Consider the following 26,110-nt stretch of genomic DNA (forward strand, 5'->3'; position numbering starts at 1 on the left):
GTGACTTGATAAACTGGTAGATGTAAGGTTAATATTGCTTTCAGTGTTGTTCTTGGATTTGGGGATCTCCCCAAAGTTGCTTAATACTGAGAACTATGCAAACTGCACTATCCTATTTGGGACTATACCAGACATTGCAATGTATTCTTTTTGAAGTATACTTTTCTTTACAAACCGGATATGTACAATTGCTATTCAGTAAAAATAAAAAGATTATGCTGAAATCCCAAATGCATCTGAAATGGTGATTTATGGTCAGCATGTATACAACACCCATTCTTTCTTGTGGCCCTGCCTGCGGAATTATTTTTTTATAATTTTTATTAGGACATCAATTAATATTGATATAATAACAAGTTTACCATATCTATACATAGAGTTATTTTAATGTATTTATTTAGCATATGGCAAGGCTTATTTTAAATAGAAAACAAATCCACTGAGGAAAATCAAGACTCCAAATGAAAAGGCTACATTTTGGGCGAAATAAGCATATCACCAAAACACTACTTTGGACACTAAGAGTGCAATTCCTAGCTGCAAAATGGTTATCTGGGACCCTGCCATAATGTAATTACCCTATAACACATGTACAAATTACAACTTTATAATTTTCATTATAAACTGTATTATTGTATCACTGTTGCATTTTTGTTCAAATCATAAGAGCTATAAAGAAGAATGATTTATTATTAGCTACAACATTATCTGGTTTTCTGGGTATACTATTTCATCATATATTTTTTCCCTCAGCTGTAATATTTTTCACTAGGAGGAGACAAAATAATTTTCCTTATTTGTCCCCAGTGTAATATCTTCATTTGTACATTGTCATCTACTATATGCGTTAAGATGTAAATTAATTTTAATAGAACATTAATAGAACTAGGACATTTGTTACTTAAAGTAACTTTTTCAGCTAAGCCAAAAGTTGTTTTAAAGCCTATTCATACTTATGTATTGGCAGTTAAAAATAGGTTGTGCATTTATGCGTTCTGTGCCTATCTTTGCCATGCAAACATCAATACCCCTTTTCTCTTTCAGGTTTGCAGTAATCATGTTTGGCTATCACATCTGAAATGGACAGGTGGTGGTTTCAATTAAGCCCAATTAACTGTGAAAATTATGATATACTAAGCCAGATCATTTGGCCCATAATTTCCATACACTGTTCAATGTTCTAAATATCAGTTCCATTGTTATCCCTAGGCAGAATAATCAATGGCAAAAAATAATAGGCATAGATCATATACTTGGAAGCACCATATTTTCTAAATGTTTGAGAGAGACCCACAGACAGAAACTTGATAGAATAAAATTAAAATTGTGTTTTAAATTTTCCATATTTAGTAGGATTACCTACATTGTGGTTGAAATATAGACAAGTACAGTAGTGGCCAAAATTGTGGAAACCTTTTGGGAAAAGTGTATTTTCTAAAACTGGCTAATAACACCACTTTTTTTTTCTTTTTTGGAGTAGTACCATAAAATGATATATCAATGGAAAGATAATTTAAACAAGAATGTAATGCAATAACTTTCATGAAGGATTTGCTATTAGAATAGCAGTTACAGTATAAAGAAGAAAAGTGAAACACGTAGAAAAATGAGATATACAAAAATTATCACCATAGAAACAACGATATAAATAAAAATTATCACCATGTCAGTTAATAGTTGGGTAACCTTTAGCATGAATTACGGCCTTACAATGTCTTCCCATGGAATGAACCAAGTCTTTTAGTTCTGCTGCTGTTATAATGTGAAACCAAGATTGAATGATTGCTTCTATTAACTGGGTTTTATTGCTAGGTCACTTCTGGCTAACAAGTTTCTTTAGTCGGCTCCATAGATTTTCAATTGGGTTAAGATCTGGACTATTCCCAGGCTATTCCAGCAGTGGAATATGATTATCTTGGAACTCCAAAAAAAAAAAGGTTATTAGCCATTAAACCTCAAAAATACACTTTTCCCAAAAAGTTTGCACAATTTTGGCCACTACTGTACTGTATGGAGAGAGATATGAATTATATTTGTTTCATTAAACAACAAGCTTGACTTTTCTCCTGCCTGATTAGTCAACAGTACTTTCTGCTATTGTTCTTAGGCAAGTATGGTAAATGTAGATGCCTGCTTATTGTCAACAGCTCTTCTGTTGGTATGAGGTCATGTCTGAGATAGACACGATTACCTTGTGACTCCCTTCATTATTGCTTATGTCTACATTTTAGCTGCAAGGTTTCTATATATGCCTGGCAGCATTGATGTAAATATCTGACCCAAGAATATACTCTTATCAGTCCTATGACTGCTGGTATTGCACTACAAATCTGGTAAAGAAGACTTTCTCTGTTAAGATAGGTATGTCAAAGTACATTACGTATAGCAGCACAAAATAATCCTTGATGCTGAATAAATTGATATTCACAACTATGCAAAGCTTACTAGAATACAATATGGATAATAAATATTCGTTTAAAATGTTCTTTAAAAATGTTAGATCTGACTTTTAATTTGATTCAAATTATTAATAGTTACTAAAATATTTAGCGACAAATAAAAAGTAGCTCAAATTCTATGATGAACACACATTTTATTGCTTGCTATTATGGAAAATAAGCTAACAGATCGGATAAAACCTTTAGATTTTTAAATCAGATACCTTATGTTTGGGTTATGGAATGGATTTGAATAGAAAGTAAAAAGAAATTTCCAGGACATCAAGGCCTTTTACAGACCTCCTCATTATCTTAATTCCCTCAGCTTCAGGGACCCAAGGCTATTTTCTGTTTCAAATGAATAGAGTGTAGCTATTGTAGTTACTCTTTCTGCAGGTAGAAGTATCTGACTGATCTTGTCTGGGCCAACAAGCTAAGCAGGCTGAGGCTTAATTAGATCTTGGATGTTAAGTACTTAGGCTATAAATGCCAGACTAGGAAGTGGGAGGAAAAAAATCCAAAAGATGACAATGATAAATCACTTTCATATTAGAGCTAAGTAAATTGCATGGACATGTCCACAAAGCCAACTCCAAGGCTTTGTTTTAAATATGGCAGATTTTTTTCTTCATATGTCTAGAATTAGTGAAAACTGTGTGTGGTGGAGCTGTCTGCTAAAAATAACACTTCCTTGGACGGATTCACTCTTTTTCAAAGAAAGCACTGTAACGGTTATTTACATGTTCTGAATAAGGTACATGTAGCATAATTTAGGCCAGTGTTTTTCAAACTGAGAAATGTTACGATGTGTGGACTTTATTCCCAGAATTCTTTAACCAGCATATTGGCTAGGGAATTCTGGAAACTGAAGTTCACATGTCTTAAAATTGCCAAGTTTGAAAAACACTGATCAAAGCAACGATGAACATTCTGAATACTATTGTTTTTAATAAAAGGATAAAGTTACCCCCTTAAATTAATTTTGATATAAAAAAAGTTTTACTATGTTTCATTTAGCTCATAGGTTGTGCTATAAATATTGTCTACATATTTATTGCAATTAATTATTCAGCAAAAAATGAGTTTTGCATGAAGTTCTGATATTGTTTTAGGAACCAATTCTCTCTCTCTCTCTCTCTCTCTCTCTCTCTCTCTCTCTCTCTCTCTCTCTCTCTCTCTCTCTCTCTCTCTCTCTCTCCCTCCCTCCCTCCCTCCCTCCCACTCCCTCCCTCCCTCCCTTTCTCCCTCCATCCCTCTCTCTCTCTCCCTCCCGCCCTCCCTCCCTCCCTCCCACCCTCCCTCCCATCCATATCATAAGTCATAAACTTGCATCAAGTGCTGGAGAATTAAAAGTGCTTTAGCTATGTTTTAATCTTACCTATTGTGTATAATTCCCTAACATTATTTGGTGCTGATTACATATAAGGTTAACTAGTATTCTTTATAATGAAACTAGAGAAAAGTACCTTTTAAAATCAGCAACAGAGCTGAACACTATGCTAAAAGAATTCAAAGTGGTTTTTATTCATGCTTGAAAAGCTACTTTCAAACAGATTCAAAGGTTTGGGCATGGCAACGTGGTAACAAAACCGTTGCATTCTTTAATTTTTTTTTTAAAAAAGGAACCATAATGTTTCCATGTTGATGTGAACCACACTACTAACATTTTATATCATTGTCTTAAATCTGTCTGACTTGACTTGTCTTCAATTAGAATCTGCTCCTTATGAAATAATAGTTTTCTCTGGTGTCATCACTAGTGCTACAGGGAGTCTTTTCTCATGCTTGATCATGATATAATTCAAGCACCTAGTTGTTTTAAAAAATAATGTTAACCACATGTCCCCTGAAAAAATTGTGTCCTTATTATGTAATGACTGACTTAGCTTTAAAAAAAATAGACAAATTCACTGTCAACAATTTTTTTTATAAAAAGTTTTTTATTTTTGAATACATTAAAAACAAACACAAAACAAACAACACATGTATACAAATCATTTTTCCGTTGTTAACAGCTCGTTTAAGGTGATCCTTTCTTATTATTTACATATATTCTAACTTTATCTTAATCTACTTAAATAATCTAATTTCCTTTGTGTCAACTTCTCTACTTTGATCTTCAGCACATTCAATCCATATTATCACAAAAATAAACAATAGAGTATTATTTCCGTTCTCCTTTTTTCCCCTTTATTCCTTTTTTTCGTTTTCCTTTTCTTGCAACAACCAAATGCAAAACATACCATCTAAACCATACTCTATAGTAATCTGAGTCCTCTCTTTCCTTAAAGTTCCTTTGTAAGCTGTCCATCTCTGCACATTTGTGGATTTTTTTTTGATTAAATCCTCTTCTGATGGTGGATATTCCTTCTTCCAGTTTTGCACGTATATTATGCGGGCTGGAGTTAATATATGTAATATTAAATATTGAATTTCTTTTGTATAGTTTTCTGTTGGAATCCCTAATAAGAATTGCTCTGACTCTTCCTTTACAGGTTTCTGTATTATATCCTCTAATAGTTTTTTAACTTTAGTCCAAAATTGTTTTGCCACCGGACACGTCCACCAGAGGTGGTAGTATGTTCCATCATTATTCTTGCATTTCCAACATTTCGGTGAATTACCAGGGAACATTTTTGCTATTCTAGCTGGTGGGAGATGCCATCTATGAAACATTTTCATCTGATTTTCCTGTCAACAATTTTTAAGTGGCAGCTACCGTGTTTCCCCAAAAATAAGACCCTGTCTTATATTTTTTTGAACCCTGAAATAAGCACTTGGCATTATTGCCATGCGCTCAAAAGCCCGATTGGACTTATTATCAAGGAATGTCTTATTTTGATAAAGAGGGTACTCTTATGCCCTAGGATCAGATGCAACTTATCAGTTGCCATCAAATATGAAACAGGATAACTGTTGCAGTTAGGTTCCTGTTTTGAATTTCTCATAGACAAAAACGTAGCAAGAGATGCAACATTACATAGGCATCTGGTCTGTTCCAGCAGATGGAACCTTATTTTCTTCGTACTCTGTTTGCTTAAACTGGATTATATCTGGATTATAACTGAAGTTTTGTCACTTCAGTGTAGCAAAAAGTTTGTAAGCTTGCCTTGGTTCCTGAGAGGCTCAGGAAATCCTTTCTAATGTCTCCATAGTATTAAAAAAAGTATATTTTTTTTAAAAAAATACAATGGAGACACCAGAAAGTGAAGCTGTTAGCAACCTGGTGTTAGTCTACAAGCTACAAGTTCCCAATAATTTTGGAAAACTTAACAATTTTCCCAAATTATAAATTCTGTTATTTTGAATTCCAAAACCTACTTCCCAGTGTTCCTAAGATCTTATTTATATGGCATCTAAAATGTACCTCAACTTTCCATTTTCTTCTCTTTCTACATAGGTTAATTTAAGGTTTCCTCTATTTGTCCTAATATAATTCCCAGGCCTTTTCTCTTTGATCAGGTAACTGGCCAAAACAGATTCATGGCCATGGCCATTTGTGTATAAAATTGTAATATAATATTAATAGGTTCCTTTCACGGGATTTTGATTTTAGTTCATTTTATATGAAAGAATAATATTATAAAAATTAAAATAACTACTTAATTCATGGAGCTTTTCAAATTCATATCTATGAAAAGATTTAATTTCTGTTACTGAAGCTTTGTTAAGCAAAGTAGGTCCTATTTTTTCTTTATTGCATACACTTTTCTGTCCTTGTATTTTGCTCTCTTAATTTGGATTATATTCTGATTCACTATTAATTAAAACATACTTATCTTAATAGGTTTTTATGAACAAGAATCAAGAAAAAATGCAATGAGAACATAAGAAACAAGATTTTTTTATTCTTTACATGCATCCGTGGATAGGAAAATAAAAAAGTATTCAGTTATAGCATATTTATGTTTCTAAAAATCTAAAAAAATGGAGTGATGCTGTATCAGTAGCCACCAGATGTCAGTGCAACAGATCCTATCTTAAGCTGATTGTTTTTTTCTCATTCTGTTTTGAACAGAATATATTCTATAACCTACAATTGTGCAGTAACTATATATTAAAAATTTAGATATATTGATTCATGACAAGTATCTTAACTATTATTAGAAGGTAGTATTAAAGATTAATACTAAAATTAAATAATTATTTATTCAAAAAGTACTGTTATTTCTTTATTTCAAACATTTGACTGCGATTTTATCTACGATTTTATGAGTAATGAAGAAAGTGTTTTGGAGGGAATTTTTCATCTGCTGCAGAGTAATACCCTATATTTTATCACCTACTTTTTGGTGCTGATAGTTAAAACTATAGTTTTCTAAATATAGCCATCTACAATGCTCTGTATCCCCTTTAACATTTTAAAATGTTCAGATACATGTGTAGAAGACCTAAGTCTTATCCTAAATTAAAAGTGTTGCGTTTGTATTTGAATCACATATCACCTTTCCTTGACCCAAACCAATTTTAAAAAATCAAGTAGGACACAGTTAGAAAATGGGTTCCAAGAAATATAAAGACTTTACTTCAGAGTTTAAAATCTTAGTTTAAAATGTCAGTTATGGGACAATTTTTAATTATGGGAATTGTGTTCTTTTGCAACACATATCAGTGTTGCAAAAGAACTTTTGCAACACTGGGATTAAAAAAACTTATACTAAATATGTGGAATAAAAAAATTAAGCAAAAACATATTCGGACGAATGAAATATATATAATCACTTTCTAAATAAAGGGATAAAAATATCACCCATTTGCTAGGTACCTAATATATAGTTATAGATTTACCTTGTTTTAAAGGAGGGTATAGGTTTTTTTTTCCCTATTACAATCTGCTTTACTTTTTCTACTTATTTATTTAATATATATTATATCTCTTCTTTTTATATAAAAAAGCAAAGTATGGTAACAAAGAGAAGTAGTGCCTGTAATTTTTTAAAGAGTTCTGCTTGATTTAGGTAGTGAAATATTTTCTGTAACTAAATTAAGATCCTGTCTTATGGAATGCTAATAATCCTACTTTGCAATATACTCTGGCATAACATTGGGTACTGTAAAGCTAATAAGATAAAATTATATTTGAGAATGTATCATGTATATTGCAATAGGCTCGTTGTTGTTGTTTTTCCAAAGGATGAAGAAGAAGAAATAAAGCTGGAAATCAACATGCTGAAAAAATATTCCCATCACAGAAATATTGCAACGTACTATGGTGCTTTTATTAAAAAAAGTCCCCCAGGACATGATGACCAACTGTGGGTAAGGACATCTTTCATAAGTTTGTACATAACTTTTCTTCTTAGATCTTGAAAGCATCAGGTTAAATAAACAGGATTAGAATGCAACAAAGTCTTACAATATTCTAACAGAATTAAAAAATAAATTGCACATTTGTGTGGCACAACATTATATATTTTTGTGACATTATTTATTGACAGCAAACATTTATTTATACCTGTGTTATGTAGCAGAACAAGAATATGAAAGGAACTGTTACATTCCTACTTTTAACGCTTAATAGAAACACTCTGTTAAGTTAGGGCTAATTCTTTCACACAGAGGTTTTAGTGAAATTAGTATTATTACAAAACAAAGAACCAAATGCTTTCCAGAGCTAGGTTTTTTTTACATCTATTTAGTCAATTCAATGCTTTACTTAAAATAACAAGCTATTTATCTATTTTGCGCAACAAAAGTAACTTTGCTCAATGTTGGACATTTTTTGAAAACTTAAAAAAGGATTTCTCAGTTGCTTTGTGAGAAACAGTGCTCCATGATGTCATTCTGGCCTCATGACGGCAGAAATGTCTTTGAACGGTGCTGGCTCAACAGCCTTGAAACGGAGATGAACACCGCCGCATATAGTCAGCAATGACTAGCAGAGTAAAATCCTCAAGGGCTCCTTTCCTTTGTGAGAAAAAAAATTATTGATAGAATAAACAGGTTTCCAAAGGAAGATTCACAATTTTACCATGCTTTGTAATAGCATGTTATTTGTTCATAACAATGTGAAATATCTGTCTATGGAGATTCTCAGTCATCCAGGTCATGGTTGTCCCAAAGGTTGCCTCTTAAAAAGGCACCTGGACTTTCTGGTTTTTCTTTGAAGACGTTTCACTTCTCATCCAAAAGCTTCTTCAGCTCATCCAAGAAGCTTCTCCAGAGCTGAAGAAGCTTCTTGGATGAGAAGCAAAATGTCTTCAAAGAAAAAACAGAAAGTCCAGTTGCCTTTTGAAAAAGCACCTTTGGAACAATGTGAAATCTCAGCTGACAGTTCTTTTGTGGGTGTTGGCCTTAATATGCATTGAGTTCTTCTCCCAAACAAATTTTCTATGTGCCATCAAAGATTTTTTGGTGTAGCACCTAATGTGCTGATAACCATTGAGGCCACTACCACTTGTTTATAGTTTTTGACTACTTTTTCAACTATATATTCCCAGCAATTTTTCATTACTAGAACAGATGCAGTGCCAAAAGTGGTGAATATTGTTTCAATCAAAGATCTTCGTATATAAAAACCTTAGTTTTAGTAGTCTCATTCTTTATGCACTGCTTGATTATCTGTATCATGCAGTACACAAGTAGAGTTTGCACATAATGATAAAAGAGCAGTCTTCACACATTACTAACTTTGAAAATTGAACTTCAGTAGTATTCACTATAAGTAGGGACAGTTAACCAGAAAATGATAGGAAAAATCAGTTAATGTTGGGGGAGCAACAAAGAGGATGGTGTTATGGAAGGTTCTTATAACTGGTTAATTCAGGTTAAGTTAGCTAGTTTTTACATAGGAAAAAGCCAAGGCAGAGTAGTTAGGCAGCTAGTTTTACTTAAGAATCTTTTATAATACAATGTGCAAATATAGCCATGAAGTGCACATCTTATTCCCTGAATGCTAATAGGCTGATATAAAATAAACTTTATAATTGTCACTGAGGTTTAAGTTATAATACATGTGATATATTCTTATGGGAACTTATTTTATTTCAGTAAATTCATCCAAATGGCATGTCATATATGAACAATTGTTTTGTATTCTGTTCTTTTTAGCTTGTTATGGAGTTTTGTGGTGCGGGCTCTATTACGGATCTTGTGAAGAATACAAAAGGAAATACTTTGAAAGAAGACTGGATAGCATATATCTCCAGAGAGATTCTCAGGGTAAGAAACATGAAAAATGCATTTCTATTTAAATTATTAAATTTTAAATTCTGCTTCGGAACCATTACTATTATAGTTATCACTGATAGTAAAAAGGCTTTTTTCTATAAGAGAGATTGCAACTGTATCAGACTTTATACACATTCATGTAGACGCATACACAGATTAGAATTTTGCATTCCTGACCAAACGGTATCTTTAATCTGCAAATAACTAGATAAGGCTATATTCTCCCTTATATAGAGAAATCTTTCTCTATTACAGAATACATTACTACAATAGCTTGTGTGATCTTAATTATTGAGTAAAGTTATTGTCATTGCTATTTTATATTCTATAATGTCTTGCTATAATGTCTTATCTTTCTGTACAAGAACCTGATTTTATTAAGTTCTTTCATAAGTCTGATCCAAGCTATCTTTTTTTTTTTTTTTTTTTGGCAGAAAATTCATGATTACTGGTTGTGGTAGTATTTGATTCATAAAAAGCAATTGGTTCAAAGTGTACTTTGAATTTCGTTGATATATAAATAAATGAAAAGAAGCAAAGAATTGTCAGGATTGTGCATGTATTTATAAATATTTTACAGAATTTGTACCAACCTTATGGATTATTCTGCCTACAAAATTTATATACAAAATATGCAAAATTTATATTAGCATTATCAGTTACTGTATAGGTAATATGTCAAATAACCAGGTTTCCTTTCTAATTATACTTTTCTTGCTATATATTTTTTCTACTCTTGCCAGTAATTTTCCATAAAGATCTGTAGATTGGTTTGTCATTCATAATCATAAATCTTACAACATTCGCTCTTATCAAGGTGGTTCCAGAGGAGGCTGACAGTATGTTCCAGAAATGTTTTAAAAGTTGTGAAGTTGTTATATATATTAAACAGTGTAAAATTATGCATGATCCTTTCCTTATGTTTTATGAGTAGTCTGTGTTAATAAAAACATCTTCTACAGTTCTTCTTGTTAAAGAACATAGAACAAAAAAAGAAATAGCAGTAATGATTTGGGGAAAACATAGACTACAGTATAACATACTGCAAGCCTGAATCTTGCATATTTAAGGAAAAAGAAACAATGAATTGTTTCACATGAATTGTCTTGCTTTTTTTTTAAAAAAAATGCAGGGATTGGCACATCTACATGCCCATCATGTGATTCATCGAGACATCAAAGGACAGAATGTATTGTTAACAGAAAATGCAGAAGTGAAATTAGGTAAGTTAATTAAACTGTTCTTAATGTCCTTCTGGCTTGTTATTTCATTTCAATTATTATTTCATCTAGTAACAACATAGCTGGAGAGGTATTGAGAAACTATCTGAATAGTCAATACTATTCAGGAAAATTTTGGAGAGTGTGAATTTATCATAGTTTATTTAGTAATAAACTAAATAAAATAAAAATGTGTAGTCCTCTAACTCAAAATCAGAGTTAGTTACTTTTTAACATTTCATGTGCTTTTTCTTCCTTTGAATTTTAATGTCTGCCCTTTGCTGAGAATACCAAAATTGTTGGATTTGAATATGTTAGGATATTCTTGCATTAGTGCTTAAGATCCAAGCTATTAAGTACATGAAAACAGTGTTGAAAGGGCCCAACCCAGCTCCCATAATAGAGCAAAATCATTTAAAGATCATCTGGCTCACTCTGCAACTTAAGATGTGGAATCTATTATTTTCTATCATAGTTGTTAATTAAATCACGTGATTGTTAAGCGAATATGGCTTCCTCATTGATTTGCTTGTTAGAAGCCAGATTGTGGTCTACTGACTGCAGGAGTCTGTAACTCTCATAAATGCAATTCAGTTACCAAACACCCAAATGCAAACACATGATCTTGGCATGACACATGACCATAACTTCAAGGATAGGTTGTAAGTCATTACAAAATGGCATCACTGGAAAAGACATAGTGGTTCAGTTTCCTTTGGATAACTGGTTCCCAAGATGATTTAAAGTTGTCTGCCAATATTAGTTAGGTCAGTCCACCAGGATTGTGGTATAGTTTTAGCCAGTAGTAAAGATTCAAAATTCCAAAAGCTGGACTGACCTCCACATCTTATTGAAGTATTGTATTTGGGACACAGTGAGTAACTGAACATGCATTTCAGAATTTTTGTTTTATTTCTAAGGTAGTCTTGCTGTTATATGTTCATAATTTAGCCACATGTAGCATTTGTGCTTGGGCTTTAGCTGCAGGCAACTGAATTGAACCAGGAATTATGAACCCGGATTATTGAAGGTTAAGATGGAGGCAGTGTGGTTTATCAATGGAGATCCAAAAAACTTTTGCAGAGGGTTGTTTTTTTTTAATGTTGAGATTGGCTTCTGGAAGAGGAGAATGTCAAAAGGAAAGTGAGAGGGAGATGGGCATGGTAAGTTTGATGAGAGGGTGGAGAAGTAGAGAAACAGAATCGAAAATTTGCAGAGGTGAGAGAAAGGGGTGCTTGAAAATGGAGTTGGAGGAAATAGAAAGAGAAGATAGCCAATTTATGACTGTGGCTCCCTTGGAATCCTCTGGATCTTTCTAGACTCCTCTGATCTCCCCTGGATTTTACTGGCTTAATTTCTTGGTGCTGTCATTGACTGTAGCTAAGCCTTAGTCCAAGAACCTGAGAGTTAGCAGATGCAGCTTTGAGAGATGGCTGGACTGTTTGATAGAGGTGGAACTGAAGAAGGAGATGAGTCCTCCTGACTTTGCCGGCAGCTGGACCTACTCACGTGGACAGGGCGAGTCGTCCCATTCCAGAAAGGAAACCACCATCAGAGGACCCTTCTTCTTGGTCCTGCTAGATGGAACTGCATTGGCCTTTTTGGCAGCTGCAGCACGCTGCTCGCTCATATTTAAATGTTGTCCACTGGGACTTTAAGATCCCGCTCACATTTATTACTATTGAGCCAGGTACTACCTATTCTATACCTGTGCATTTGGTTTTTCTTGCCTAAATATAAAACCTTACTTTTCTTACAATTGAATTTCATCTTGTTAGATACGGCCCAGTGTTCAAGTCTGTTAAGATACTTCTGCATCATGAGCTTGTTTTCTGGACTATTGGCTAATCTTGTCAACTTGGTATTGTCTGCAAATTTGATGAATTCCCCTTTTATTCCCTCATCTATATCATTGATGAAGATATTGAAAGTCCTGTGCCTAAGATAGAGTCTTGGGGTACCCCACTGCATACTTCCCTCCATGTAAATACCGTTTCATTAAGGATTACACATTGAATGTCAGCCAGTTACAAATCTACCTGGTGATGATGCTGTCTAACCCACTTTTTTCTATTTTACAAAGTAGTAGGTTGTGTATACTTTATGAAATGCTTTACTGATGTCCAAGTAAATTATACCTACAGCATTTTTCTGGTCCTCTAATTTTGTCACTTTGTCAAAAAATGCAACAGGATTTGTGTGGCATGATCTGTTTTTCAGAAACCCATGTTGGTTTCTGGTTATGATTTTGTTTGTGTCTAGGTGTTCACAGACTCCTTGCTTGAATTATCCTTTCCAGAATCTTCCCAGCTATTGATGTCAGGCTGATAGGTCTGTAGTTTCCTGGAACATTTTTTTTAAAGATGAGAACTAAATCAGCTCTTTTCCAGGCATCATGTAGTTCCATGGTGCTCTACAAACTTTGAAAGATATAGTTCAGTGGTTCTGAGATCACATCCACCAATTCCTTCAGAATGTTGGGATGTAACTCATCTGATTCTGGTGATTTGAACTCATCTAGAGTGAATAGGTGATCTTTCATCTTTTTCCCTTTTTTTGCTTATTTTGACTTGCATTTGTAATCTGCATTTTACAGGGTTTTTTTTGATAGAATGGACTGAGTTTTTTCCTTTTGTGTAAAGACAAATTCAAAAAATGAATTAAGTAGTTTTGTCACAAGGCTTAGTTCATTTTGAGCTTTAGCTTTCCTGACTTCATCTGTGCAGGTTCAGTCTGTTTGCTGATATTCTGCCTTAGTTTTGTGTCCCTATTTCCACATTTCATATTTGTCCTTTTTGTCTTTCAGTATATCAGAGAGTTCTTTGTGCAGCCATGCTGGTTTCTTTTGAGTTCCCTTATTTTTTTTTTCTTCATTGGAATTGTGCTAGGCTTTTATAATCTTACTTTTCAAAGTTTCCCAAGCTTCTTGGGTTGTTTTCCTCTTGAAGATTCTCACTCATGGAATTCTTCTCTATCTTGCTCTAAATTTATTGAAATCAGCTATCTTGAAGTCCGAGAGTTTAGTTTAACTTTTTTTTTCTATTGCTTGTGCTTGCATAATTTTGAATTCCAATATTCTATGCTCACTTATCTCACCCACCCACCCACCCCAGGTTCCTGTAACTTCAATGAATTTATGAAATACATTTTCATAGATAGATAGATAGATAGATAGATAGATAGATAGATAGATAGATAGATAGATAGATAGATAGATAGATAGATAGGATAAATGTGCTTAACGACATTTGGAGAGAGTGAGACTCTTGGACTTGGAATAATTTATTATTAATTTCTCCTCAATATAATCATTCATAAGTGATCTTTTAAGACCAATGGTCTCTTTTAAGACCAGTGGAAGTCAATGTCAGAATTACTGCTTCAATCTTATGTTCTGATGAATTTTAATGAGTAACAGAAGCAGATGTTTGTCTATTGTAGTGTATAATTTAAACCATCATTTAGATACTATGTCAAAAGTAACCTAAAGATAATAAATGCAGCATAAAGAGATTTTCTAGATTTGTATGTATACTTTCTAGCTTATTATTACTTTCTTTCCATTCCAAAAATTCCTTTAGGGTTTATTGTGACATAGTACAATTGTTTTTGACGATCTTTAATCTTTAATATGAGGCTGGATTTGATGAAAAATATCGTACAATGAAAAATATGATGAATTGCATACATTTTAATGGCATTCTATTTGCTTCAATATTTAATTAATTGCTTGGCTTGAATTAATTAATTATAATTGCACAAGATTGCCTCAAGTAATCCTTGAGAATTAACTTTCATGTGTTTAATTCTTCATCTCTTCAATTTGAATATAGTGGATTTTGGTGTTAGCGCTCAGCTGGACAGGACAGTTGGTAGAAGAAATACTTTTATTGGGACACCTTATTGGATGGCTCCAGAAGTTATTGCCTGTGATGAAAATCCAGATGCAACATATGACTATCGAGTAAGAAAAATATTAATAACTGTGTTATATTTCCTGTACTTTCATGCATTAGTTTTGGAAACAAATGTCTTTATTTCATAAATAATCATTAAGGTTTTGTAAGGAAAGCATTATATTCCTTCTTTTGACTAAGGAAGTTTTCTCATTAAATTGAGGAGCAAAATAAGCCAACATAACCTGGAAAAATAAATCTTAGATCACACCTGATATTCTCCATTGAGAGTGGAGACAGCAGCCAGCGTGGGTAGTGCCCATCCAATCAGCTTGAAGGACTGAGTCTGCCAATTATTCCTAGTCCCGCCCTTGTTGCCGGACAGACCAGCTTTTGACTCAGTCCTTCAGCGCTGGCTGGTGTGTGGGACTTCTCTCTAGTTTAAACTCTTTTTCGTCTCTTTAGTGTCATTTTCTCTCGGATTTTTTTGACTTGGACTGTTGACTGTGCTCTAGTATTCCGATTTGAACATTGATTGCTTTCTCCGGCTGACTTGGACCGTCCTGACGTCGAATTTGTGAGTTGCCATAGACCTCCGTTTAACGCCGGTCTCCCCTAGCTTGCCAGGGGCGTGGGGATTCCTTGCCCTCGTTTCTACCAAGGGAGGGCCTTTGGTCGTGAGATCTTCGAGGGACATTCTTCCCTGCGGTTTTTCCATTCTCCCTCTCAGTTTGGCCGCCCTCGCCCTCTTCACTCTTGGCAGTTTTGGCGGGCGTTTTCTAGCGGCCGCCATTTTGGACGCTGATTTTCCCGCCGTTGGGGAGAGCGATTTACAGCGGCCTGCAATTTCTCTAGTAATTCGGCCGGCTGAGGCATTCTCCATCCAAAACGCCTCTCTTGCGGCCGCTCTCTAATTGAATTGAAGCGTGGCGGGTTGAGCGGTTCTCCTGAGGAGCTTCGCGCCCCCGCCCTGCTCTACTGTGGCCTGCAGCTGCGGCCTCTTTTAAAGCGCCTCGTACTAGATCTAACGCAGTTTAAATAGGACGCTAGCGGCTTGCTGGCGGCAGAGGAGCTTCGCGCCCCCCCCTCCCTCCTTCAACGCTGCAAGACCCGAGACAGGAGGAATTGCTACTGTGCCAGTGGGGCTTCACGCCCCCTCCCTCTGTTGAAGCTATTTGGTTTGGCCTCTGTCTATCATTTAACGTCAGTGGAGCTTCGCGCCCCCACACTTGTTCTCGCTTTACAACGGTCACATGACTGTGACCTAGATTGCCTTACTGTTTGTTTGATTAATTGATTGCCTCCCCCCTCAGCACGTGCAAAAAAAGCCTTCCCACCACGCCTTTTCAGTTTGAGGAGTTGGTACGCTCCCTTCTTAATTGGTTTGGCCTTTAGTTTATAATTATTCAGTTACAGTCTATTCAAAGCTACCTCACGTGGAGTTTCTCTCGCTCCCCCTTATCTGTTCTGAGTCCGTCCATTGAGGCCCAGTCTAGTGTGTGAGGTTTTTATATCTATCTTGGCCCCATGCCTAAGGCCCTTGCAAAGTCTAAGCACAGCCGGAAGGCCAGTGCACGTGAAGTTGGCCAATCAGACTCCATGTCTGTTACCCAGCAATCTGTCATGGAAGATTCCAGGTCTCGTTCCAGGTCTTCTCAACCCTCACGTTCTCATCACAAGTCTTCCTCTCGGGACTTGACATCCTCCTCTTCCAAAGCGGAGAAACGTAGAGACAAAGTTTTGACCAGATTATGCGATAAGGCAAGCGCTCAATTAGCTCCCTCCACTCCTCAACCACCTGACCCTTCTGATTCTTCCCCGGCCGCTGTACACCACTCGCCTACTCCTGATCAACTATCGTTGCAGGATTGTCCAGTAACCATTTCCGACGACAATTTGTGGGGTCCTGGCTCAGTTTCTCATCAATTGGCCCCTGATCCAGCACCAGTACAGGTGGATCCTCCCTCTGATCCTGTACCGACCCGCTCTTTGGACTCTATCGTGCCTCCAGATCAACTTCAGCAAATGATCGAGTTGGCGGTTCAAAGGTCTTTGGCCGTCCGTTCGGGTTACTCTAGTCGACATGGATCGGTGAGAGAGGTTTCTCCTTATTCAGCGGGCCGCAACGATGAAGGATGCTCTCATTCAGTTCGATCCGCCTCCCCTACTTCTTCTCACTACAGTCATCCTTCTGCCTTAATTGATGAGGAAGCTCCTGATTCTGACCTATCGGAGGATGAGAACCTTCCCCCTGACCAGCCGGCTTTCACAGGTCTCTTTCCTCAAGCCTTATTCAAATCATTACTCTTCAAAGCTGTTAATACGGCCCGTTTATCCTCTCCAAATGCTGATCCGGCTCCACCTTCATCTTCCTCTGGATCTTTGGACCCAATGTTCGCAGAACCAGCTAGACCCATAACATCCGTTCCTACACCTCCCCTCTTTCTGGATGTAGTGAAACGACAGTGGGAGTCCCCTGCCTCTGCTCCCCTCCCTTCCTCAAATGACAAAAGGAACTTTCAGGTATCCTCGGATCTGGAGGCTCTTCTTCAACTTCCTTCTGTGGATGCTCCAGTCGCAGCTCTTCTTCCTAACTCTAATGTTCCGGGCGATCCTGATGAAGGTCTTCGGCCTGATGAACGCAGATCAGATCAGGTTCTTCAAAAGGCCTTTCAGAGCTCTTCCTGGGCGATTAAAGCAACTACTACGGCTTCCTTCTTCAATCGAACAACTTTGCTCTGGTTGCGTCAGTTGCAAGAAAAGCTAACCCCCGGAGATGCTCGTATCAGACAAGACCTGAATAAGATTGTGGCTGCCGTCCAATTTTCAGCCGACTCTACTCTAAATGCTGCGAAGTTCTCTGCAAAGTCCTTGGCTTCGGCGGTCACAGCTCGTCGTTTACTGTATCTCCGTCACTGGCAGGCGGATGCCAGGCACAAGTGGCGATTGGCTTCAGTTCCCTTCAAGGGCACGAAGCTTTTCGGGGACGCTTTAGATCCTTTCCTCACAGAAACCAGGGACAAAAAGAAGGTGTTAGCAGCTGTTTTCCGGAGAGGACCGCCCCGTTTCTCGCCTTACCCTCCTCGTTCCTTTTCCCGAGGTGCGGATGGGGGATCTTCCTCCTTTTCTTCCTTTCCCTCATTCAGGAGAGATGGGTCTTTCAGCAGACAGCGGGGTTCTTCTGATAGGTCATTCAGAGGGCGTCCCTTTAACCTCAGACGGCCCTTTCGAGGGGGAGGAGGTCGTTTCGCCCGCCGCCGTCGCTGATTGCCCCTTCGACCCTCCCATTGGCGGTAGATTGGGTCTCTTTGCTGCTGTTTGGGAGGAATCCACCTCGGACAAGTGGGTCCACGCCACATTAAAATCTGGGTTGGCCATTGAATTCGTTGCCCCCCCTCCTCACTCCTTTGTCTGCTGTCCGATTTCTCGTAATCCCGTTAGGAGGTCCCTTATGGATTCATCGGTTCAGCACCTCCTGGCTATCAGGGCAATTCAACCTGTGCCTCCCGGTCAGGAGGGTTTGGGATTCTACTCGAGAGTGTTTCTTGTTCCTAAGTCTTCGGGGGGGTGGCGTCCTATCCTGGACCTCAAACGTTTAAATAGATATGTTGTGTACCGAAGGTTTAAAATGCAGTCATTGAAGTCTATTCTCGACGGTGTTCGGCGAGGCGATCTCCTCTCTTCCATTGACCTTACTGAGGCCTACCTTCATATTCCTATCCTCCCGTCTCATAGACGGTTTTTGAGGTTTTGTTATAACGGAGCTCACTACCAGTATAGGGCCCTCCCATTTGGCCTTTCTTCTGCCCCTCACACCTTTACGAAGGTGCTGGCTGCTTTGGCGGCTCGGCTCCGACTTCGTTCAGTCCGCCTCTTGTGTTATTTAGATGATATCCTGCTATTGTCCCCTTCTTTACATCAGGCTACCATAGATATTCGCCTGACGGTTGAGACGCTAGCAGCTCACGGCTTCTCCGTGAATTTGGAGAAGAGTCATCTCTTCCCCTCCACTAGATTAGTTCACTTGGGTGCCCTGATTGACACTCTCCAAGGCAAAGTCTTTCTTTCTCCCGATAGGCAGACTAGTCTGAGAAGGTTAGTTTCCCAGGTTGAAGGGAGTCGGGTTGTCTCCCCCTATGTCTTGTCTCAGCTCTTAGGTAAGATGATATCTGCGATAGCTATTGTTCCCTGGGCTCAGCTTCATGCCAGGGAACTCCAATGGTTTCTCTTGCCCTTACAGAAGGCTGGCAGAGGCACTTCACTGAAGCCGATCCCTCTCCCTCCTGCGGTACGAAGATCCCTCAGGTGGTGGCACTCCCCCGCTCTCTCGGCGGGGTGCTTCTTCCTCGAACCCTCCAGGGTAGTGGTGACGACAGATGCCAGTCTCCTGGGCTGGGGAGTTCATTGCCAAGGTCATCTGGCTCAAGGGACTTGGACACCCTCGGAAGCTCGGCATCCCATCAATTGGCTGGAACTGAAGGCTGTCCTTCTTGCTCTAAAGTCATTCCGCCATCTGGTCTCTGGAGCCCACGTCCTTGTCCTCACGGACAACGTCGCCGCAAAGGCTCATTTAAACAAACTGGGAGGCACCAGATCGAAGTCTCTTCTGACCCTGGCTGTCGCGTTGGGCATCTGGGCGGAGCACCACCTGTGTTCCCTGCGGGCGGAGCACATCTCCGGGGTAGAGAATGTTCAAGCGGACTGGTTGAGTCGCCGGCGGATAGACAATGCGGAATGTCGTCTCCTCCCGCTCCTTTTCCAGGAACTGTCTCTTCGCTTTGGCCGTCCTGTGATCGACCTGTTCGCGACTCACGAGAACTCTCAACTTCCGCTGTTCTTCTCGCGATACCCTCATCCTCGAGCGGCCGGCGTCGACGCCCTTCGGACTCCTTGGCCATCGGGCCTTCTCTACGCATTTCCCCCGACGGCCCTCCTTCCCAGGGTCATCCGCAAGATTATCTCCGAGAGAGCGGAAGTGATACTTGTGGCTCCGCATTGGCCTCGGAGACCTTGGTTTGCGGACCTCGTGTCCCTATCGGTGACCCCATCGTGGCGCATTCCTCTCTCGGACAATATCCTCTCACAGGGCGCCCTACAGCACCCAGACCCGGCCTGGCTCAATCTAACCGCCTGGAGATTGAGCGGTGCTCTTTGAGGAGGTTCAGGTTCCAGCAGACGTTGTGCATACCTTACTATCATCCCGACGTCCTTCTACGGAATGCATCTACTCTGCCACCTGGCGGAGTTTCTACACCTGGTGTAACCAAGTTGGTGTCATTCCTCTCCAACCGTCTATTATCCATATTCTGATGTTTTTGCAGAAGGGCCTTTCCCAGGGTCTCTCTCCTAACACTCTCCGCCGGCACGTTGCAGCTTTATCTTCAGTACTTACCTGTGGCTCATTGTCTTCTCTAGCCCAACACCCTTTGATCCGCCGTTTCCTTCGGGGAGCTAAGAACTTGTGTCCTCCTGCTCTGCATCGATACCCTACCTGGGACCTTCCTCTCGTCTTACAGTCTCTTACGGGTCCTCCATACGAGCCGCTTCGAACTACCAGTCTCAGACTTCTCACCTGCAAGGTTGCCTTCTTGGTGGCCATTACTTCGGCTCGTCGCATTTCTGAACTCGCCGCCTTGTCCACCCGTCCGGACCTTTGTGTTTTCCATGCAGACCGAGTGATACTCCGTTTGGATCCGACATTCGTGCCAAAGATTAACTCGGTTTTTCACCGGGCCCAGGAACTTGTCCTGCCTAATTTCTGTCCCCGGCCTTCTCACCCTCGGGAACGTCGTTGGCATGCCCTTGATGTCCGGCGGGCACTGCGGATCTACCTGAAGAGGACGGCCCCTTTCCGTCGCTCGGAGTCGCTCTTTGTCTCCTTCTTACCTACCTCTCAAGGCAGTAAGGTCTCGTCTTCAACCATTGGTCGATGGATTCGCCAGACTATTGCCACGGCCTATGATGTCAGAGCCCTTCCACGTCCTTCAGGATTGACAGCTCACTCCACCCGCAGCGCAGCTACGACAGCAGCTTGGGCAACGCAGGCGACTTTGCTGGAGATTTGTAGGGCGGCCACGTGGACTTCCCCTGGTCCTTTCATCCGACACTACAAACTCGACCAGTTTGCATCAGCCGAAGCGTCATTTGGTCGCCGAGTTCTGCAGAGAGTGATAGCCGGAGAGGATAATGTGGTCCAGCGTGATCCCCCCCTAACATCGGGACAGTGAACTTGGGTATGTCCCACGCTGGCTGCTGTCTCCACTCTCAATGGAGAAGGATCGTTGGTTCTTACCTGATACGTTCCTTCTCGTTGAGTGGAGACAGCAGCCAGACCCTCCTCTTTTTTCTTCTTCGTGCTGGACTTGTCATGCTTTCTGTCTTTTCGGCCTTTGGCTTCTCCTCTGTCCCACACACCGAGTCTGTCTTCCAGTCTTCGCCAAAAGCTGGTCTGCCCGGCAACAAGGGCGGGACTAGGAATAATTGGCAGACTCAGTCCTTCAAGCTGATTGGATGGGCACTACCCACGCTGGCTGCTGTCTCCACTCAACGAGAAGGAACGTATCAGGTAAGAACCAACGATCCATCTCAAATATGTCAAAGCTTATTGTTTTAGATAATAAACGTTGCTCATTTTTTAGTATTTCTGTTGTAGGATACAGAAAAGATAATCTTTTTGGACTCAAGGGCCACCAATCAAGTGATTATTTGGTGCCTCCTGCTGAGATGCCAATGCTCCTTCTTAGGTGTCATTTTCCTACCATATTCATGTTCCTGCAGCCTTTCAAACAGCAGAGGCCTAAATTCCTACTTGGTTTATGTGTGGGCCTTTGAATCAACTTGACTCCTGGGAATTACTTAGCAAATTTACACAATTTTCTTGGTGCCATTTTCCAAAAGTGGTTTGCTCTTGCCTTGTTCCTAGGACTGAAAAAAGCAACTGAACAAAAAGAAGTTACTGGTTTCCATGGGTAGTATAAGAACTCACAATTTTCCCATTTTTAGTTCAGTAGTTTTAACTACTAGTCCTAACTAGCTGGGATTAAGTGAACATGAAATCAATTTTAGGAGGAGGTTGTGGTTGTACAGCTGAATCCTGTGGAATATTCAAACATTAAATTTTAAAGACTCTCATGTTACATGGATTTCTTGTTTTTGAAATTGAGTTTGCTTCTTCAAGACCATTTTGAAGAAGCAAACTCTTCAATTACAAAAATATCTGAGCTTTATCATAGGAAACAAGTGGGGAAAAGATAACTCGGTATTTAATGTTTTCAATTCTAGAACAAAGTATTCATCTTGCTGAGGAGATGATTTCAGAACCTTGGGGAATATGATTTTACATCAGACTGAATACAATTTTTAAGTACACCTTTGTTCCCCAATGGGTAATTAATATTTGACTGTGCATTAATGTGGAATAAGAGGGCCAGGAGATTAATAATATTGATATCAATAATATTGGTATCAACTGTTTATAACTGAATGATCTGTTGTATAGCATAGGATAAATATGGAGATCATTGAAAGAAAATTGACTTCATTAGAAATAATGAAAAATTTTACTGCGATACCTGTTAGATTTCATAAAAGAACTATAGTTTGAGGTACAGTTGTTTCCAGCTGTTCTTTATATCTGTGTTGACAGATAGTTTCTTTATTTTTTCAGTCCTGAAATGCCAAATAAGACAGATAGAAATTAAATTAAATTAAACCTTCTGACTGACGATTACCAATTTTCCTTACTTTAGTCATACTGGTCGAGTGTGATAGGAATTACAGTCCAGCATATTTCAGTGATACTAGTTTGAAGAAAGCTGTGTGCAGCATGTTACAACTTCCCATGTTAGTATTAGAGTAAAGAAAAAGGCCTTCCTTCCTTCCTTCCTTCCTTCCTTCCTTCCTTCCTTCCTTCCTTCCTTCCTTCCTTCTTCAGTGTTTGCTCATTGCTATTAAGTGACTGTATTGGCCTTCAAGCTTTATTCTGTTATTGGCTATGTCTGCATTGGGGATAAGAGACTTTGCATTGTTTCAGATCTGATACACATTTTCAAACTTTTTTTAAATAGAGTTTATATTTTAGGAGACTTGCTAGTTAAAAATTTACAGTAGTAGGCTACTGAGGAGCAGCATGTCCACATTCTTGAATCTCGTACTTTGAAATTTATTTTTACATTTAGTTTGAAATAGAACAAGCAACATATTGGCAAAGATTTATAAGCTTTTTATAGTAGTGTTCTTGAGTATTTTACAGTACATTTAATGTTCTAGTAGTTTAATTTTGCACAATCTTTGCTTTCCTGTTGATGTAACACCCATCAATTTGGTTTTGGTTTCTAAGTAATTGCATATCCAGAACATCAGAAAAACATCTACTAGAAAAATATACCCGAAAGATACAGAATTTACAGAAATGTTATATCCATGGTTGGAAAAGTGTTGTTTTCCCTTTCAGATACATAGGAAATCTATATGAAAACATGTAAATACAAGTATTTGCATTATTTGTAAAAAAAAAAGAAAGAAAGAAAGAAAGAAATATAAACTTTGAAGTGGAAGTTACTTTAATTTTTTATATTTACATAGGTAAATAACACGTTACTTATTTTTTTCAGAGTCAAATTATTAAAAACACTGAAACTATTTAAAAACAGTGAAGGGGAGAGGTTGTAATTCCAGTTTTTCCTTTATAATATATGAGTTATAATTGACTGAGAGAAAAGTGGATAATGTGTATGATGACATATGGTCTCCCTTTGTAGAGTGATCTTTGGTCATGCGGCATTACGGCCATTGAGATGGCAGAAGGCGCTCCCCGTAAGTGATACATATATATTGTTTATTTATCTGATTTCAGAAATGCAACCTATTCTTTGACTTACTCTTTGTAATCTAAATGTACCCTTGGAATATTTTGGAACACAATGATCTTCCCACTCTTAAGGCAGAAAAAATATGAGGTACCATAAATAGAAATTATTAGGCAGCTGTGACAAAGCCTTATTTTGCAGTGATTATGCTAAGCCAATAGAAATCAAACAATAGAACAAACCCTGCATTACAGAATTATTGAATTGATATTGAATCCATGTAAAATTTCCGATGAGGTATTTGATTCTGAGACAGTTAACACCATTACTCATTGCAAGAAGGCGGCTGTGCTGGTCTGTGGAGGCAAAAGATAGGTAATCTGGTAGCACTTTTTCCAACTAACACATTTTATTTAAAAGCATGAACTTTCACTTCACTTCAGTCCAATCAAATGCATGGAATGTCTGGATTGATGTAGAATTTAAAATAAGTAAGGGATGGGGGGGGAATGGGAGGATAATTGGCTGTACAGATGTATGTTTCATGTGGGAGAAATTACAGTTACTTTATCAATTAACAATTGTTGTTAAAAAAAAAAAACATAGTGGGCAGTTGAGACCTTGGGAGATTGCCTGAAACGTTTTATATATGTCAGTTCAACACTGCTTGATGACCAACATTGCTTGATGATCCCCTTCATCTGTTGACAACAGCTTATGGCTTTGAATAAAATTTGTTAGTCAGAAAAGGTGCTATTAGATTCCTGATTTTATGTTATTAACAGACTTAATGTTTAGTGCTTATAGAATGCCACAGAGCTTATTGCACATGGCAAATCCCTCATATACTGTTTTGCAAAGGAAATGACTGTTTGGTCTCTAATTTCCAGGGGCTATGTGAAGAGGTAATTGTTATACTTAGCTCTAAGGCATTTTAGAGAACAGATGGTGCCTCTGAAATCACAGCACCTCTCTCAGCGTAAACACGATTCTATCCTCTCTTTGATCTACGGTTGTCAGGACTATCATTTTTATAATCTTTTGTTCTTGTCATAATCCCATCATTGCTTAGTTTACAATGTTAAATATATGTAGATATAATTCAGTAATACGAGAGAGCTGAAAAATCAACTATGCAACTTTTTTTTTTAGCTCTTTGTGATATGCATCCAATGAGAGCCCTGTTTCTTATTCCCAGAAATCCTCCTCCACGGCTAAAGTCCAAGAAATGGTATGTGGGATTTGTTGGTGTGGTTGCTTTTTCTCTGATTTTGCCATAGAAGTTTCATTCACAAGACAGTGCTTTCTTTACATTGACCTAAAAAGTAACTTAAGGGGACGTGATGGCTCAGCAGTTAAAGACCAGTATCAGTCCAGATTCAAGACCCAAGCACCACGTGACGGCTAGTTCCCTTTTCTTGCCTCAGCTCCTGTCCACTTAGAAGTTTGAAAGCATGCAAATGTGAGTAGATAAATAGGTACCACTTTGGTGGGAAGGTAACAGTGTTCCATACGCCTTGGCATATAGTCATGCTGCCACATGACAACAGAAATGTCCTTAGACAATGTTCCTTCAGCTAAGAAATGGAGATGATCACCACCTCAGACACAACTGGACAGAGGAAACCTTTACCTTTGTAAAAAGCAACCTACAGAGAGATAAAATAAGATTTTATGCTAGTGAATCTGAGCATATGTATTCAGAAATATGTCAGGGTTCCAAGTAACACCCCCAACAAACAAACCCCCTGACAAAATTAATATGCAAATAGACATTTTCAGTCACTCACATAGACACACACAAACAAACACAGACAGACAGACAGACAGAAGACAGACAGATAACAGATACTTGTCTTTTGCATTCTTCCAGAATCGCATGGTAGGGCAAGTTAGATGGAGAAAGAATGTTGGTGCAAAGTATGGTGAATAACTTCCATTTATAATGCTCAAAGAAATTATTATTAAATAGTGACATGCTAACAGATAGTTTATTCATTATAATTTCTTAATAGAAATTCTCTTTTTAAAAAAAAAAGGAAGAAAGAAAGAAAATTCTCTTAATTTTTTATCTAAAATAGAGTAAACAGAACAACAATGTCACTGATTTTCAACTTGAACATAGCTTTGTTAAAATATGTGAGGGTTTCACGATCATAATTACAAATGAGATAAAGAGTAGTTACTCTTCTTTCCAGCTGAAGGAAAATTATTAAACCAGCTAGCATATTTTTATAGTAGAACTGCTTTTATACAAATTGCCACATTAATTCTCATTGGAAAATTAAACCCAGAATTTTGATGAAATTTAACTCTAACAAGTAGATTTTGCTGATTTTTAAATCTTATATTAAAAATAGTGGGAATTAATTTGAAGACTGAAATGAAAACCAAGTTCACTGTAAAATACTCAGATATCAAGTTGAGATGCTTCCTTTTTCTTTAAGACTGTGAATAGTTTAATCAATTTAAGCAGAAAGTTGAAAGGCTGGTAATATTGTAGTCAAGCACTCTAGCTTAATGGAAAAAATGGTATTCCTTTCAAAGAAATTGTACTTAACTGTTATGCTGCTCTTTAA

General features: G+C 38.1%; 1 protein-coding gene across 4 annotated transcripts in view; it reads left to right on the top strand.

The window, feature by feature from the left end:
- MAP4K4 (mitogen-activated protein kinase kinase kinase kinase 4) overlaps window positions 1–26,110 on the top strand; it is a 147,622-nt gene that overhangs the window by 75,254 nt on the left and 46,258 nt on the right. For all 4 annotated transcript variants that reach the window (XM_034419942.3, XM_034419978.3, XM_034419989.3 and 1 more), the window contains exons 4-9: window positions 7,572–7,697; window positions 9,489–9,599; window positions 10,741–10,831; window positions 14,662–14,792; window positions 23,484–23,538; window positions 24,684–24,762. In XM_034419942.3, coding sequence (XP_034275833.1) covers window positions 7,572–7,697; window positions 9,489–9,599; window positions 10,741–10,831; window positions 14,662–14,792; window positions 23,484–23,538; window positions 24,684–24,762 — 593 coding nt within the window. The remainder of the gene's footprint in view (window positions 1–7,571; window positions 7,698–9,488; window positions 9,600–10,740; window positions 10,832–14,661; window positions 14,793–23,483; window positions 23,539–24,683; window positions 24,763–26,110) is intronic.

This window comes from Pantherophis guttatus, chromosome 5, assembly GCF_059756535.1.
Source record: "Pantherophis guttatus breed Tessera chromosome 5, ASM5975653v1, whole genome shotgun sequence".
NCBI classification, from domain to species: Eukaryota; Metazoa; Chordata; class Lepidosauria; order Squamata; family Colubridae; genus Pantherophis; species Pantherophis guttatus.